Consider the following 16,727-nt stretch of genomic DNA (forward strand, 5'->3'; position numbering starts at 1 on the left):
TCTGCGTGTTGTATGCCTGCTTCCTTCCGTATTGCAGATTATACCTCCACCAAAGGAAAGCTAGCCGGTCCAGAATTTGAAAGCATGCAGTTCACGCTTGTGTGAGTGGTCTGCACGATGTGGCAGCTTGTGTGCCTGTTTAATGGTCGCTGGTGTGCAGGTATCCTACTGCGCCATCGGTTTGTTTTTGTATCATTCGTTTAGCCTCCTGATTTAGATCTCCCGAATGTGTACCTTAATGTCTGTGTGACAGGTGGTATTCCTACTTATCGAGTTTTTTTACCAAAAAAAAGCAAAGTCCCAAGGTGTCCCCTGTACCCTCCACATTTTACGGGTCTCCTACGCCCCTTCCTGTAGAGCCAAAGCAGATGACGGCTGAAAAAAGATCTGCATGTCGTCTCAACTTTCTGAGAGTGTCTACGGATTCCCTCAGGATGTGTAGCTTTGCAATGCTTGTAGCAATATAGAAAACAGAAGACTCTCCATTTTAGCTTTCTTTGCAGCACTGCCCCATCTGACCCACAGTAAATGATGTCGGAATGTCGGCTCTAGGGGTAATGCAATATTCGTATATGGGAAAAACAACAGGGTGTGCATGATAGAAACACTTCAGTGGTGCAGAGACATTGCATTCATAGCAACATACCAGCCAAACAAAACATAACGATTCTGCTAACATTCAAACCGCAGTGATTGTGCCACACACCCATGGACAGTTATACCATCTCATAGCCTGAAGTATCATCACCCAGCCACCTCCAAAAAAAAAACCTTTGTGAAGAGTTGTTGAGCATCACAGATGGTTTTCCTGGGTGATCGCGAATGCAGAGGAATGCTGTAGATATGCCTGGGATTGGTTGACCAGTATAAAGCGTTTTTATTCAGCATGCTGTCACTGTGCACGACAGAACAAGAAACAAATATCTAGAGACCGATGCAGGGAACTTCACGAAATAGCCCTTGAGGGCCCCTTTGAGAGGATCGCCACACGTGGTGAGTGAATACCCTTGCTGAATCTATGGGGCACAGAGTCTGATGAGAATCTGATGTCAATTGCCAGACCCACAGATCGACAAGCGGTAGGGCGGTTTCCAGGAGATTTTCCTCCAGCAGGACTATCATGGACTTGGTCTAATTGTTAACTTGGGACTTTTCTATGCAATCCTCAGCCTACAACGATTTCAATTGATATAAACATCTCCGACTCTTTCAGAAATAAGTGGAAATGTGTTGGTTCCAAGACAGATCTATGTTTTGTGTCCGCTGTAGCAATGCCAACATGTCTGCTTTGGGTACTGTTCTACCTCTGGCACGCATCAAGGATTGTTTATACATGTTATGTTTATGTCATAGTTATCAGAATTGTAGAGTGTAGACCACATAACATAACAGCTGCTTGGTTCTTTAAAATATGTTTTTTTCCAGGTACTCCCCTCATTATATTTCATATATTTATCTGATTGGTACAATCCCTGTCTTCTCACAGTTCCTATGAGAGCAAGCCTCACCAGTGAGGGTAATAGACTGGTAGATGAAGAAAGCAGTTTTAGTCAGCCATGTTTTATTTCTGTTCTTTGTTTGTGGTGTGTTGCTTGCATAGGGATATCATTGCTTGCAAACGAGATGTGCTGCAATGCACCTGGAAGACCCTACTGTAAAGAGAGGATCCAGTAGCAAGTGCTTGAGAACCTTCAATGAAACTATGCAGAAGATGACAGAAGCATAACTATGCATGACAGTGCTTACAGTGATGCTTGCACAGATTTAGTGACATCATTGCTTCTGGGGATGCCTGCAGAGGGAGACTGGCCTCTTTGCTTACAGTAGTCAGTGATTTGCATTGATTTTGCACTATTTATTTATTTGAGGTTCTTCTAAATTGGGCACCTTTCAAACGTGGGCCATGGTTAGGAGTTAAAAAGGGTGGGGAAGAGATCCTGCTGTTGCACCAGTTTTGTTTTTGCTAAAGATTTATTTCACTTCTTCTTCAGGGCGTTGGTGGCGGTCACGTGTCTTCCGGTGGATTATTGGTAAGGCCAACTTCAATTCAAGTTCATGTCAGTTTTATGTGAATGGTCTTAGCACTGCACATTTAAAATACACTCTATGCAAACTTTAAACACCTCTGTTCACAATGATGTTTGTAGAAGTTGTTGTCCATCATTGGTTGTGTTGGCTCTGGGAGATTGCAATTCATCTCATTGCTTACAGTAATCAAAGTGTCTGCCACAGATGTCGTAAATGCCACCTTTACATCACTGCAAATTATGAGAGAATGCAAGCCGGGCTGTGGAAAGTGCAGGCACATAGGCTATCACGCTTTCACTCTGTGCTGAGCAGGACCACCTGTCTGTGTTAAACCACACAGTGGGAACACTTTGCAGGTGATGACTCCAGGTACAGCTTAATGCTCATTGGAAGAAAGTGAAGTAACCCCGGTGTGACCTGGCTAAGTCCTGCTGAGGTTGCAGCCTGGCCCTCACAGTGGAACACGCGGAAGAACTGCACACCTGACTCATGGTCTAAACTGGATACATAGGGTAGGCAGAGCAGGCTGTATGCAGCTGAGACATTATAAGACACTAACAATGCACAGCAAGTTCACTACTTCCAGAAGTCTGCACTATCGACTGTGTTTCACAGTCTTTTAGTTAGATACCTGTCAGAACGGACAGCCAAATCTTTTATACCATTGGATAAATGAGCTTCGAACCATAGGTTAACGTTCTTTTAGAGTGTTCCAACTGAGCGCCAATCTCATGTTGCATGTGAAGTGTACTGCTAGGTAAATAAACATATTACCATTTTCTAACTCTAACGTTATTCCTAAATCCTTTCATCAGTGATCACTTTGGCCCCATTAGCAGGATTCTTGCCTTCAACTCTTTCTTGTTCGTGCCAATGCATTGAAAAAACATGGAACATGCTTGCACTATATGTTCATTAATGTCCAATGCGGTGGGTGTCTGTCATGTTCTCCAAGCTCTTCAGTGCTTAGGGGGCACTACATTCAGATCCAATCATGGCAATACTGCTAATATTCACACGGTGGTGCAGGAGTCAAAGTGTAGGGAAAAAAACGAGTCAATCTCTATAGGCGAGAGTCTCCCTTCCCTCCACTCTCCACCAAACCCATACTTCTGCCCCCCCCCTCCCCCTCCCCCCTGTAATACAAACCCCATAGCTGGATCCTGCCTTTCCTCCACTCCATTCCCACCACTGTACTTCAAAAAGTGAAGGAAACACTGAGATAAAGTGCATCTTAAATGACCACGGTTCCTTCCAGTCTTGTCCTCCAACACATGCAGCTTCATACACCCACTCCTTCTAATCACCCACCATTCACATCTCTTAAAGGAGATGCCAAAGACTGAAGCCCCGGTTACTACACACACACAATTGTGCCTGCAGCATTTTCAGATGATTTGGTTGCTTAAATAAAGAAGACAAACACTGATCACGGTGGTAGCTGGGATATATGGGGCTTGGGAATGTTCTTTATGTACCAAGCAGGCTACTAAAATAAACAACAGCAAGCCAGCGGCTGAAAGATAGCTCAACTGAATGTACAATTTGAGCAAATCCACCAGGTCCAAGGAATTAATGTTCCAGTAAAAGGGCAACAAAAAAAGAAAGAAAGGTGCCCTTTGGCTGCCTCCCAGGAATGGTCCTCAGATGACTAAAAAAACGAGGGAATGACGGCTGCTTTTATCAAAAAGGAGGGAAGTGTTATCAGAATGTCGTAATATCCTAATAATTAAATATATGTATAGAGAATGCAGTTATGAGACTATGCTCTAGACTACAAGGTCTGTTTCTGCGACTTTCCTTACTCTTCATGCAATAAGAACCTCTCTTATCCTGGAGGAATGCTGCAAACCAGACCGGATTGGCGGCCATGCCTGGGTAAAAGGAATTGATTTGTGGTGGGCTGAGGAAATGTCAATCTTTCAAAATCTCCCGCTCTGTGTCATAATCTACAATCGCCTCTCTGATCATGTATCTCTTCAATCCTCCTGAAGGGTTGTCTATATATTGTCGGAGGACTTACTGTAAAACCTACATTATTTTTCCTACTGTTGGGAGTAAGGAGGGAGGGGGGATTCTGCTGAGACTGCAAAACTCTCACTCAAAGATCCACTAAGATAAGGCCTGTGTTTACAGCAGGCTTTGTGATGTGTCATGATCCCCGCTGCTAATGGATTGTTCTACTTGTTTATGTTCATAATAACTTTGGACATACTTGCCATTCCTTACAGCAGGTTTTGCAGTGTTTGAGTCCTCCCCTAATACTGATCACTGTTCCTCTTACAAAGCAGTATTGTGAACAAACTTAGGGACACTGTGGTAACACATTTTTCCATGATGCCTTATGGTTTGAGAGCGGTGGAAGGGGGATTTCTTTTTAGACCAGCCTAACAATCTATTCGTCTTCCAGGGTGGCGTTACCAGCAATCTTCTCGGTGGGGTAAGAGATTTTCTACCTAAAAACAATTCTCGCTTTGTTATGGACTGATACTCATAAAGTGAATTTAGCCTATTAGCACAGGCCATCCGGAGTCTTCTCCTGCCGTGTCATTTGACAATTCTTACAGCAGGTGTTGCAGTAAGCCACAATCCCCTCTATTAACACGAATTTGTGTATGTACTGGAATTTACTCTTTCAAGCGCAGCAGGAGGAATGTTGTCAGATTAAAATAATCAGGACCTTTTGCGAATGGATCTGGTGATCCCAGACATGATCTACCGTTACCAAATACTGAGAGCTGTAGGCCAATTCTTCTTCAAACAGAAGCGCTTTACAAACAAACCAGCAGCAGGCACGCCAATGTTATGTACAGCAGAGGGCAGGGAAGATGGCCGATAAGGGGGTTAGGACTCAGGGATAAGGAGATGGGTCAGTGGAAATGTTAACTTTAGGAGTCAGGAGGTGCTGCGTATGTGCCTAATTGAATGCTAGAATAGTACGTAGCATATTGATAAAGAGCCCCCCTGGTAGGAGGCAATGAGGGGGTAGGAGTGGAAGCGAGGGCAGCCCATTGTGATTGGGTGACAGCAAGGTTAAGCAGAACATTAGAACAAAGCATGCATGGTAGTGAGCAGCGGGAAATAGATGTAGGAAGTTGGGGCGGCAAGCCCATGCATACTGTTAAAGACTACAGAGTAGTATGAAGAATGTGAAAGGCTTGATGATGCATTGAGTGCCAGCCGACATGCATGCAGTGGGCAGAGGTGTGGGGGGAATGGGGAAGATTATAGAGAATGCAAGCTAAAAAGTTCAGATCTTTGTTTTTGGACCCACGGAATAGAACCATAGGCCGAAGGAGGTTTCAACAGTGATTGAGTCTGTTGAAAGCAAAAATATCAATGAGAGTTTTGGCCGAGCAGGAGCTGAGGTGAGAACAGATGTTTCTAATGTTTTTTAGGTTCCGTTTGTCAGCAGTGCTGCTGGACAGTATGAAGTGTTGAAGTTTGAGTCCCTTGCAAAGAGGAATCTCAGGTTGCAAGCCATGAGGTAGATCTGAGGAGGTCAGATGACTTTGTGGGAGGGATGCAGATGTGGGACATTACAGCCTGGGAGGTAGATAACTTCCGTCTTTGAGAAGTTTAACATGAGGCAATGATGCAGTTGGGGATAGCAGAGAGACAGCAATTCATGTGAATATTACTGTGGTAAGGGAGGGCAAGAAGAGGAAAAAGGGAGTGCTTTCTGCAAAGGTTAGTCATAGATGAGAGCTCAACAAAAGAGGTGATCCATTATATGGTGTTATTTTATGTATGAATTGTAGCTATTATAAGTGTTTTTAGAATCAGAATTTTTAGAGAACATGTGTATATGATTTAAATCACGATTATCTTAGATCACATTAGAATGTTTGCTTAGTGCTACCTCCCTCGAATACACATGATCTCCCAGGGATGGTCTCACCACTTATCACAGACTCTGTCCCTTTTAATGACCTAAAATGTGAAGTAATGTTTCAAACGTTTAATAATGAGTTTTCTTAATGTTTTAGTGAAATGTTGTCAACGGATATTAAGTATTGGAAATGTTTATGCATTTGTGACTGTTTGTATTATCTGTTGTATACACTGCCTGTTGGCTTTAAGTATATTAATAAATCATTAAACAAAAGAGGAGGTGTAGAGTGTCACAGAGAGCGTTGGGGGCTCCCACTTGGAGAGGGCTATGTTTGGAGGTGTTTGGGTTACATAACCCGGCAAAGCAACAATCATAAAAGCAAACGGTGGTCAAGGAATGCACAGAATTGCTGATGTCAGAGACTCAGTGGATGCAAGAAGGGAGGGGTGATTAACAGTGTGAAATGCTGCTGAAATATCAACTAGGAAACTCTTTAGGATAAACTGCAGAATCATCGTCAGACCTATTTGCTGTTATCTACCCTGTTCATTGTATTATATGCACTTACTCTGCCCGTGCAGACTTGTATCGTTCAGAAATTCAAGGGCTCAGAATGACTGCTGTTTTTTCCCCTTGTTCCCTCCCTCCTTAAGTGCTTTGAAACATTGGCCATCTGTTTAGGCGCTTTACAAATAACCATTACCATATGAAAAGAATGAAGAAAGTGGATTCATAGTCTGAGTGTATTTCGGTGCGTGTCTGATTGGGAACCTGGATTCATGTGGACATAGTTGATTTCTCTCCTTGTAGGTGGCAACCCATCGAATGCCACACATTCCTGAACTGTGGAGAGTTGTGAGGGAGGTGTGACAGTCTGGCACTGTGTAGGCTGCTTGGGTTTAGCAGTGGGCTTTTTTAGGATGAGTAGTAGACAAGCTACATTGAAGCAGCCAGGTAAGGACCTAGTGGTGAGGGATGTTAAAGATGGTGAAGTGGTAGGAGTTGGTGAGAGGCGCAAGTTCCATAGTTGATTGTGGTGCAAAGGAATCCATAGGAATCCATAGGAATAAAGGCTGAGTTGGCTGCTTGGAGGATTGGTGTAGGTTTTCCTCTGTGTGGATGGGGAGCAGGAATGAAGGAACGATAAGGTATATATAATAATCGTATAATTGGTTATTTATAACACGCTGAAGAAGTGTCTAAGCATGACCCGGGATTCGAGCCTGTGTTGCTCTGTTTCGTCCTGCTTCCAAGACGAGTGCATTGCCACTGAGCTATACTACTTGTGTAAAGTATGGGTGTGGGCGGTGGGTGAAGGAGGCGAGAAAGACAGAGAGAGAGAGGGGGGAGATAAATGAACAAGTGGGGCATTTAAGGTATCGTTGATCTTAGCAAAGTTCCTGGCTAAGGAGTAAATTGCAAAGGCATTGGCGGAGAGATGGAGCAAGGTATGTAGGAGCACGAGCATGACCTGCAGAGAAGGAGTGATTTTGTGAGTGCACAAGTATATATAAGTGTAACCCCATTCATGAGTTTGTGCAGCTTTACCTTCTCCCTCGACCATGCTGTGGCACCACCTCATGTCCTCTCATTGACCAGCCAGGTGTAGACATACAATCATTTGCAAAGCTTGTTTTATTATGTAAGTATTATAATGTGCAACATTGGGGTGCAAACAGGTGGTAGATGGTGGAAGGTAGAATGTTAGAGGTTAAAGGTTGTTAATAGCAGTGAGGGTAGAACTAGGAAATCAGGAGACACTAAAAATCTGCACTTGTATTTACATTTACCTCTTGATAGCAATAGATGGGAAATGTAAGGGCAGGGGGAATGGAAGATATCCTTATATAGACATGCTGCTGACAAACATGATCTAACAACCTTCTTGACTACATTAAGCTGTACTGGACAAAGTGAATAGACTAGGTGTAAAAAATCAGTTCCTCCATGAGGTGTGTGCTGCTACTGGCACAACCCACATTCCTGCCCTGTAGACCTGGGCATAGGACATGGAGGGGCCGGGTGGAGGGGACAAATCCCATCCCACAATTTTAGGTGGGGGGATACAATGGCAATTATAATTTATCCCTCCCCACTTCCCCCAGTTTGTGTGTTTCTCTGCATGTGCAGTGATGCGTGCAAACTTCAGACTCTGAAGTTTGCACCCAGTTCAGCAGCAGCGCCGTGTCGGTTGTAAAGATTCTTGTTACAAGTTACAACAACAAGAAGATCAGCTCCTCTGCGTTCGGAGCATTCCCCCTCACACTCCCCTCATGGTTGTGCCCAGCCAGGCCGGCCCGGGTGAACATTCTACACGTGCCAAGTGCGCAATGCACTGCTGCGCAGCCTCCTCCCTTCCAGAAGAAGCCACTAGCAGCAGGCAACAACGCATGCTTGGCTCCTCCTGAGAGTGTGACTCTCCGACAGACTGCTCCTGCCAGGCAATGCCGACTCGACCTGGAGTCCGAGACTCGGCGAGAGAGAGACCTCAATAATCAACTAACAACGTAAGTCAAAGTGGCCCCGCCTGGCTGTGGCCTGCCTTGCCAATGCTTGTAAAGGGTGCTTTGGCGCTGCATTTTCGTGAATGGGGTGTGGCTGCTTGTCTCCATGTTCACATTACAGCACCTGTGCTCGGCAGTGCAATATTCTCTTCCCCGGGCCTGCCTTTCTAGAGCAGTGCTCACACAGCCGAAAAAGAACAGACACAGAGCAAATGCAAGCTGCACCACCCATCGGGGGTGCGCGGCACCCCGTGCAGCTCCGCCAAGGGAGGGGTGGCGTCGGAATTGAAGCATGTGCACATCACTAGCATTCAACACGCACTGCGCCCAATACACATGTGCACTTATGCAATATTAATAAGCTGCACAAAAATATCCATGTTTCATAGTGAATTTATCAAAAATTGACAATTTGTTAACAATGCGCTGGAAGACATTTTGAAATTTCATTTTGTTTGGAAAGGCACTTCATAGAAGGCTCTGTGTAGTAAAGATACCCACTCCCCCTTCAGACTCCCTTCAGACTCGCTGCACACACTGCAAGTGGTGTTAAATTTGGACCCATTTTGCCTTGTGGTTCTTTAAGCTTCCACTGTGAGTTGCACGCGTTGGAAAGGCTGGCGGATGAGAATGTAGATGTGTTGCTATAATACCGATGCCAACCCGACATGTAGATAAAATGTGTACTGGGTGTGTGCCATGCATTTGGGACTGCAGCGGACACATGGCTGAATGCAAGTTTGCTTGAAAAGCTGTGTCTCTGCGTCTAGGGGCGCATGCAGCTGCCATTGGGTGGGTCCCTTGCGTCCTTGCGGGACTTTAGTAAATAGGGCCCGCCCTGGTTGCAGAAAGGGCCACCGCACCACTCACACTGCAATCCGCGAATACCTTTCAGTGAGACCTCGGGTATTGTTTGGGCACAGAGACCCTGCATATATGTGTGTTATATTCTTCAGATATTTGCACACAGGTGCAACCTGTGTAACACGTTCACACTCGCCCAATCATACAAGAAACATACACACAAGCATCCTGAAGGCATACATTGATAACCCCCCGCTCCCACCACCAGCAGCAACGACACACAGGATGAAGTGGCAGCACCTGCAAACTATGTTAATAGAACTAAGACTGAAGTCCCCCTCAATTTTTCAGATGGAATTCCCTGCTCACCCCCACTGGTGGGATAGTAGAACTGCATCAACCTGCACAGAGGGAGGAGAGGTGCAGGCCTGGCCCCCTCTCTAATTCCGCTCTCTTGAGGCTATGCAGAGAATGCAGGAGGTGTTTGAGAGAAGGTGTGTGTGCACGCTCAGGCAGCATAGTGCACACAGATGAGCATAGCATGGACGTCATTTAGGGCCGGGATCGCCAGAGGTCGCAACTGCAAACCCCTGAGGTCTCCCTTGCTGTCCCTGTGGTCTCCCTTGCTTTATTTTTTTATTGAGGCTCATGGGCTGTGATCATCAGCATGTGGCTCTTTGTTGTGGAGTGGTTGGTTTTTCCTATAGCTATAGCAGTGAGCTAGCTCAGTGGGTTGAGAGCTGGCTGCTGCAATGTGTGTGTGATTTTCAGGTTCGACTCCCAGCAAGGTCATCTCAGCCTTTCATCCTGATGAGTTTGATAAATGAGTACGCCCACAGGTTGGGTGATATTGTATGTATATTTGTTCTATATAAAGCGCTTAAGCACAAGTGCTATATAATAAGACATCATTATCATTTGGCCTTGGACATCTTTTTGCATTCACGGTAATTCGGTAATATGGGCCTTTGCGCGCTGATATTAACGATACATATGGTGATCCGTTCTTGTATGAAATGTATATGATGTTACACTGATATTGTAACCATATTTTTCATAGTGTACTCAGAAACAATGCTATGTTATGCCACTTCCTTTTTTGGCAAGGGGTGAAAGGTTGTGTTCCATCACTTCTCGGGATGTCACTTCAGGGTGGGGGCAAGTTATCCATCACTGATTCCAATGGTAACTGAGAAGATGCTCTGACAACATCCTTAGCACTTATAGCCGAATCCACTTCATGTTACCAGGCCTTTATTTGCAAGGACAGTCCATTCTGCGTCCTTGGTTGCTGAATCTTTGCACTTGTACAAGTGCCATTTTGTGTGGCATTGGCATTTGGGCATACATTGCCCTGGTGCAAAAAAAACAAAAAAACTTTCAGTGCATGTTACACCAGTGCATAGTTTATCCTACTGCTGATACCATCCCTAGTCACACTAGTAAGCACTAGGACACACATTACCCAAGGTATAAAAATTAAGGTATTGAAATGATAGGTTGTTTGCACTACGGTACTCTTAGCGCTTGCGCACATATCTTGGGAACACTGCACTTGGGCTGCTGCAAGGTTTCTGTAATTCGGCCCCAGGTTTACTAGGATTCTGCACAAGCGGAAATTATGTCAGCTCTCCATCCAGTGTGTAATCGTGCGGAATGCAATGGAGTGCTAATGGGCGCATTTCGTCTTTAGATATCCGTTTTTGATGCGGTGGGTGGTTGCCCTCGTTCTTGACTTGTTTCCTCATGGGGGGTTTCTGACACAGCTGTAGTAGACGGGAGAGAACCAATCACGACCACTCAATGCAAAATCGGGCACTTCCATCTTTGTTATTTTGAAGGGGCAATCTGTGTGTTGTATGCCTGCTTCCTTCCGATTTGCGGATTATACCTCCACCCAAGGAAAGCTAGCCGGTCCAGAATTTGAAAGCATGCAATTCACGCTTGTGTGAGTGGTCTGCACGTTGTGGCAGCGTGTGTGCCTGTTTAATGGTCGCTGGTGTGCAGGTATCCTACTGCACCATCGGTTTGTTTTTGTATCATACGTTTGGCCTCCTGATTTAGATCTCCCGAATGTGCACCTTAATGTCTTTGTGACAGGTGGTATTCCTACTTATCGAGTTTTTTTACCAAAAAAAGCAAAGTCCCAAAGTGTCCCGTGTACCCTCCACATTTTATGGGTCTCCTACGCCCCTTCCTGTAGAGCCAAAGCAGATGACGGCTGAAAAAAGATCTGCATGTCGTCTCAACTTTCTGAGAGTGTCTACGGATTCCCTCAGGATGTGTAGCTTTGCAATGCTTGTAGCAATATAGAAAACAGAAGACTCCATTTTAGCTTTCTTTGCAGCACTGCCCCATCTGACCCACAGTAAATGATGTCGGAATGTCGGCTCTAGGGGTAATGCAATATTCGTATATGGGAAAAACAACAGGGTGTGCATGATAGAAACACTTCAGTGGTGCAGAGACATTGCATTCATAGCAACATACCAGCCAAACAAAACATAACGATTCTGCTAACATTCAAACCGCAGTGATTGTGCCACACACCCATGGACAGTTATACCATCTCATAGCCTGAAGTATCATCACCCAGCCACCTCCAAAAAAAAAACCTTTGTGAAGAGTTGTTGAGCATCACAGATGGTTTTCCTGGGTGATCGCGAATGCAGAGGAATGCTGTAGATATGCCTGGGATTGGTTGACCAGTATAAAGCGTTTTTATTCAGCATGCTGTCACTGTGCACGACAGAACAAGAAACAAATATCTAGAGACCGATGCAGGGAACTTCACGAAATAGCCCTTGAGGGCCCCTTTGAGAGGATCGCCACACGTGGTGAGTGAATACCCTTGCTGAATCTATGGGGCACAGAGTCTGATGAGAATCTGATGTCAATTGCCAGACCCACAGATCGACAAGCGGTAGGGCGGTTTCCAGGAGATTTTCCTCCAGCAGGACTATCATGGACTTGGTCTAATTGTTAACTTGGGACTTTTCTATGCAATCCTCAGCCTACAACGATTTCAATTGATATAAACATCTCCGACTCTTTCAGAAATAAGTGGAAATGTGTTGGTTCCAAGACAGATCTATGTTTTGTGTCCGCTGTAGCAATGCCAACATGTCTGCTTTGGGTACTGTTCTACCTCTGGCACGCATCAAGGATTGTTTATACATGTTATGTTTATGTCATAGTTATCAGAATTGTAGAGTGTAGACCACATAACATAACAGCTGCTTGGTTCTTTAAAATATGTTTTTTTCCAGGTACTCCCCTCATTATATTTCATATATTTATCTGATTGGTACAATCCCTGTCTTCTCACAGTTCCTATGAGAGCAAGCCTCACCAGTGAGGGTAATAGACTGGTAGATGAAGAAAGCAGTTTTAGTCAGCCATGTTTTATTTCTGTTCTTTGTTTGTGGTGTGTTGCTTGCATAGGGATATCATTGCTTGCAAACGAGATGTGCTGCAATGCACCTGGAAGACCATACTGTAAAGAGAGGATCCAGTAGCAAGTGCTTGAGAACCTTTAATGAAACTATGCAGAAGATGACAGAAGCATAACTATGCATGACAGTGCTTACAGTGATGCTTGCACAGATTTAGTGACATCATTGCTTCTGGGGATGCCTGCAGAGGGAGACTGGCCTCTTTGCTTACAGTAGTCAGTGATTTGCATTGATTTTGCACTATTTATTTATTTGAGGTTCTTCTAAATTGGGCACCTTTCAAACGTGGGCCATGGTTAGGAGTTAAAAAGGGTGGGGAAGAGATCCTGCTGTTGCACCAGTTTTGTTTTTGCTAAAGATTTATTTCACTTCTTCTTCAGGGCGTTGGTGGCGGTCACGTGTCTTCCGGTGGATTATTGGTAAGGCCAACTTCAATTCAAGTTCATGTCAGTTTTATGTGAATGGTCTTAGCACTGCACATTTAAAATACACTCTATGCAAACTTTAAACACCTCTGTTCACAATGATGTTTGTAGAAGTTGTTGTCCATCATTGGTTGTGTTGGCTCTGGGAGATGGCAATTCATCTCATTGCTTACAGTAATCAAAGTGTCTGCCACAGATGTCGTAAATGCCACCTTTACATCACTGCAAATTATGAGAGAATGCAAGCCGGGCTGTGGAAAGTGCAGGCACATAGGCTATCACGCTTTCACTCTGTGCTGAGCAGGACCACCTGTCTGTGTTAAACCACACAGTGGGAACACTTTGCAGGTGATGACTCCAGGTACAGCTTAATGCTCATTGGAAGAAAGTGAAGTAACCCCGGTGTGACCTGGCTAAGTCCTGCTGAGGTTGCAGCCTGGCCCTCACAGTGGAACACGCGGAAGAACTGCACTCCTGACTCATGGTCTAAACTGGATACATAGGGTAGGCAGAGCAGGCTGTATGCAGCTGAGACATTATAAGACACTAACAATGCACAGCAAGTTCACTACTTCCAGAAGTCTGCACTATCGACTGTGTTTCACAGTCTTTTAGTTAGATACCTGTCAGAACGGACAGCCAAATCTTTTATACCATTGGATAAATGAGCTTCGAACCATAGGTTAACGTTCTTTTAGAGTGTTCCAACTGAGCGCCAATCTCATGTTGCATGTGAAGTGTACTGCTAGGTAAATAAACATATTACCATTTTCTAACTCTAACGTTATTCCTAAATCCTTTCATCAGTGATCACTTTGGTCCCATTAGCAGGATTCTTGCCTTCAACTCTTTCTTGTTCGTGCCAATGCATTGAAAAAACATGGAACATGCTTGCACTATATGTTCATTAATGTCCAATGCGGTGGGTGTCTGTCATGTTCTCCAAGCTCTTCAGTGCTTAGGGGGCACTACATTCAGATCCAATCATGGCAATACTGCTAATATTCACACGGTGGTGCAGGAGTCAAAGTGTAGGGAAAAAAACGAGTCAATCTCTATAGGCGAGAGTCTCCCTTCCCTCCACTCTCCACCAAACCCATACTTCTGCCCCCCCTCCCACTCCCCCCTGTAATACAAACCCCATAGCTGGATCCTGCCTTTCCTCCACTCCATTCCCACCACTGTACTTCAAAAAGTGAAGGAAACACTGAGATAAAGTGCATCTTAAATGACCACGGTTCCTTCCAGTCTTGTCCTCCAACACATGCAGCTTCATACACCCACTCCTTCTAATCACCCACCATTCACATCTCTTAAAGGAGATGCCAAAGACTGAAGCCCCGGTTACTACACACACACAATTGTGCCTGCAGCATTTTCAGATGATTTGGTTGCTTAAATAAAGAAGACAAACACTGATCACGGTGGTAGCTGGGATATATGGGGCTTGGGAATGTTCTTTATGTACCAAGCAGGCTACTAAAATAAACAACAGCAAGCCAGCGGCTGAAAGATAGCTCAACTGAATGTACAATTTGAGCAAATCCACCAGGTCCAAGGAATTAATGTTCCAGTAAAAGGGCAACAAAAAAAGAAAGAAAGGTGCCCTTTGGCTGCCTCCCAGGAATGGTCCTCAGATGACTAAAAAAACGAGGGAATGACGGCTGCTTTTATCAAAAAGGAGGGAAGTGTTATCAGAATGTCGTAATATCCTAATAATTAAATATATGTATAGAGAATGCAGTTATGAGACTATGCTCTAGACTACAAGGTCTGTTTCTGCGACTTTCCTTACTCTTCATGCAATAAGAACCTCTCTTATCCTGGAGGAATGCTGCAAACCAGACCGGATTGGCGGCCATGCCTGGGTAAAAGGAATTGATTTGTGGTGGGCTGAGGAAATGTCAATCTTTCAAAATCTCCCGCTCTGTGTCATAATCTACAATCGCCTCTCTGATCATGTATCTCTTCAATCCTCCTGAAGGGTTGTCTATATATTGTCGGAGGACTTACTGTAAAACCTACATTATTTTTCCTACTGTTGGGAGAAAGGAGGGAGGGGGGATTCTGCTGAGACTGCAAAACTCTCACTCAAAGATCCACTAAGATAAGGCCTGTGTTTACAGCAGGCTTTGTGATGTGTCATGATCCCCGCTGCTAATGGATTGTTCTACTTGTTTATGTTCATAATAACTTTGGGCATACTTGCCATTCCTTACAGCAGGTTTTGCAGTGTTTGAGTCCTCCCCTAATACTGATCACTGTTCCTCTTACAAAGCAGTATTGTGAACAAACTTAGGGACACTGTGATAACACATTTTTCCATGATGCCTTATGGTTTGAGAGCGGTGGAAGGGGGATTTCTTTTTAGACCAGCCTAACAATCTATTTGTCTTCCAGGGTGGCGTTACCAGCAATCTTCTCGGTGGGGTAAGAGATTTTCTACCTAAAAAAAATTCTCGCTTTGTTATGGACTGATACTCATAAAGTGAATTTAGCCTATTAGCACAGGCCATCCGGAGTCTTCTCCTGCCGTGTCATTTGACAATTCTTACAGCAGGTGTTGCAGTAAGCCACAATCCCCTCTATTAACACGAATTTGTGTATGTACTGGAATTTACTCTTTCAAGCGCAGCAGGAGGAATGTTGTCAGATTAAAATAATCAGGACCTTTTGCGAATGGATCTGGTGATCCCAGACATGATCTACCGTTACCAAATACTGAGAGCTGTAGGCCAATTCTTCTTCAAACAGAAGCGCTTTACAAACAAACCAGCAGCAGGCACGCCAATGTTATGTACATCAGAGGGCAGGGAAGATGGCCGATGAGGGGGTTAGGACTCAGGGATAAGGAGATGGGTCAGTGGAAATGTTAACTTTAGGAGTCAGGAGGTGCTGCGTATGTGCCTAATTGAATGCTAGAATAGTACGTAGCATATTGATAAAGAGCCCCCCTGGTAGGAGGCAATGAGGGGGTAGGAGTGGAAGCGAGGGCAGCCCATTGTGATTGGGTGACAGCAAGGTTAAGCAGAACATTAGAACAAAGCATGCATGGTAGTGAGCAGCGGGAAATAGATGTAGGAAGTTGGGGCGGCAAGCCCATGCATACTGTTAAAGACTACAGGAGTAGTATGAAGAATGTGAAAGGCTTGATGATGCATTGAGTGCCAGCCGACATGCATGCAGTGGGCAGAGGTGTGGGGGGAATGGGGAAGATTATAGAGAATGCAAGCTAAAAAGTTCAGATCTTTGTTTTTGGACCCACGGAATAGAACCATAGGCCGAAGGAGGTTTCAACAGTGATTGAGTCTGTTGAAAGCAAAAATATCAATGAGAGTTTTGGCCGAGCAGGAGCTGAGGTGAGAACAGATGTTTCTAATGTTTTTTAGGTTCCGTTTGTCAGCAGTGCTGCTGGACAGTTGAAGTGTTGAAGTTTGAGTCCCTTGCAAAGAGGAATCTCAGGTTGCAAGCCATGAGGTAGATCTGAGGAGGTCAGATGACTTTGTGGGAGGGATGCAGATGTGGGACATTACAGCCTGGGAGGTAGATAACTTCCGTCTTTGAGAAGTTTAACATGAGGCAATGATGCAGTTGGGGATAGCAGAGAGACAGCAATTCATGTGAATATTACTGTGGTAAGGGAGGGCAAGAAGAGGAAAAAGGGAGTGCTTTCTGC

General features: G+C 44.7%; 1 protein-coding gene across 1 annotated transcript in view; it reads left to right on the plus strand.

Annotated features, from left to right (window-relative positions):
- The window catches only part of LOC138579584 (keratin, type I cytoskeletal 9-like), a 117,121-nt gene that overhangs the window by 81,965 nt on the left and 18,429 nt on the right, over nucleotides 1–16,727 (plus strand). The window contains exons 15-18 of the mRNA XM_069649855.1: nucleotides 1,992–2,030; nucleotides 4,439–4,468; nucleotides 13,007–13,045; nucleotides 15,452–15,481. Of these exons, the coding sequence (XP_069505956.1) occupies nucleotides 1,992–2,030; nucleotides 4,439–4,468; nucleotides 13,007–13,045; nucleotides 15,452–15,481 (138 nt within the window). The remainder of the gene's footprint in view (nucleotides 1–1,991; nucleotides 2,031–4,438; nucleotides 4,469–13,006; nucleotides 13,046–15,451; nucleotides 15,482–16,727) is intronic.

Source organism: Ambystoma mexicanum, chromosome 3p (assembly GCF_040938575.1).
Source record: "Ambystoma mexicanum isolate Mex_15411 chromosome 3p, UKY_AmexF1_1, whole genome shotgun sequence".
NCBI lineage: Eukaryota > Metazoa > Chordata > Amphibia > Caudata > Ambystomatidae > Ambystoma > Ambystoma mexicanum.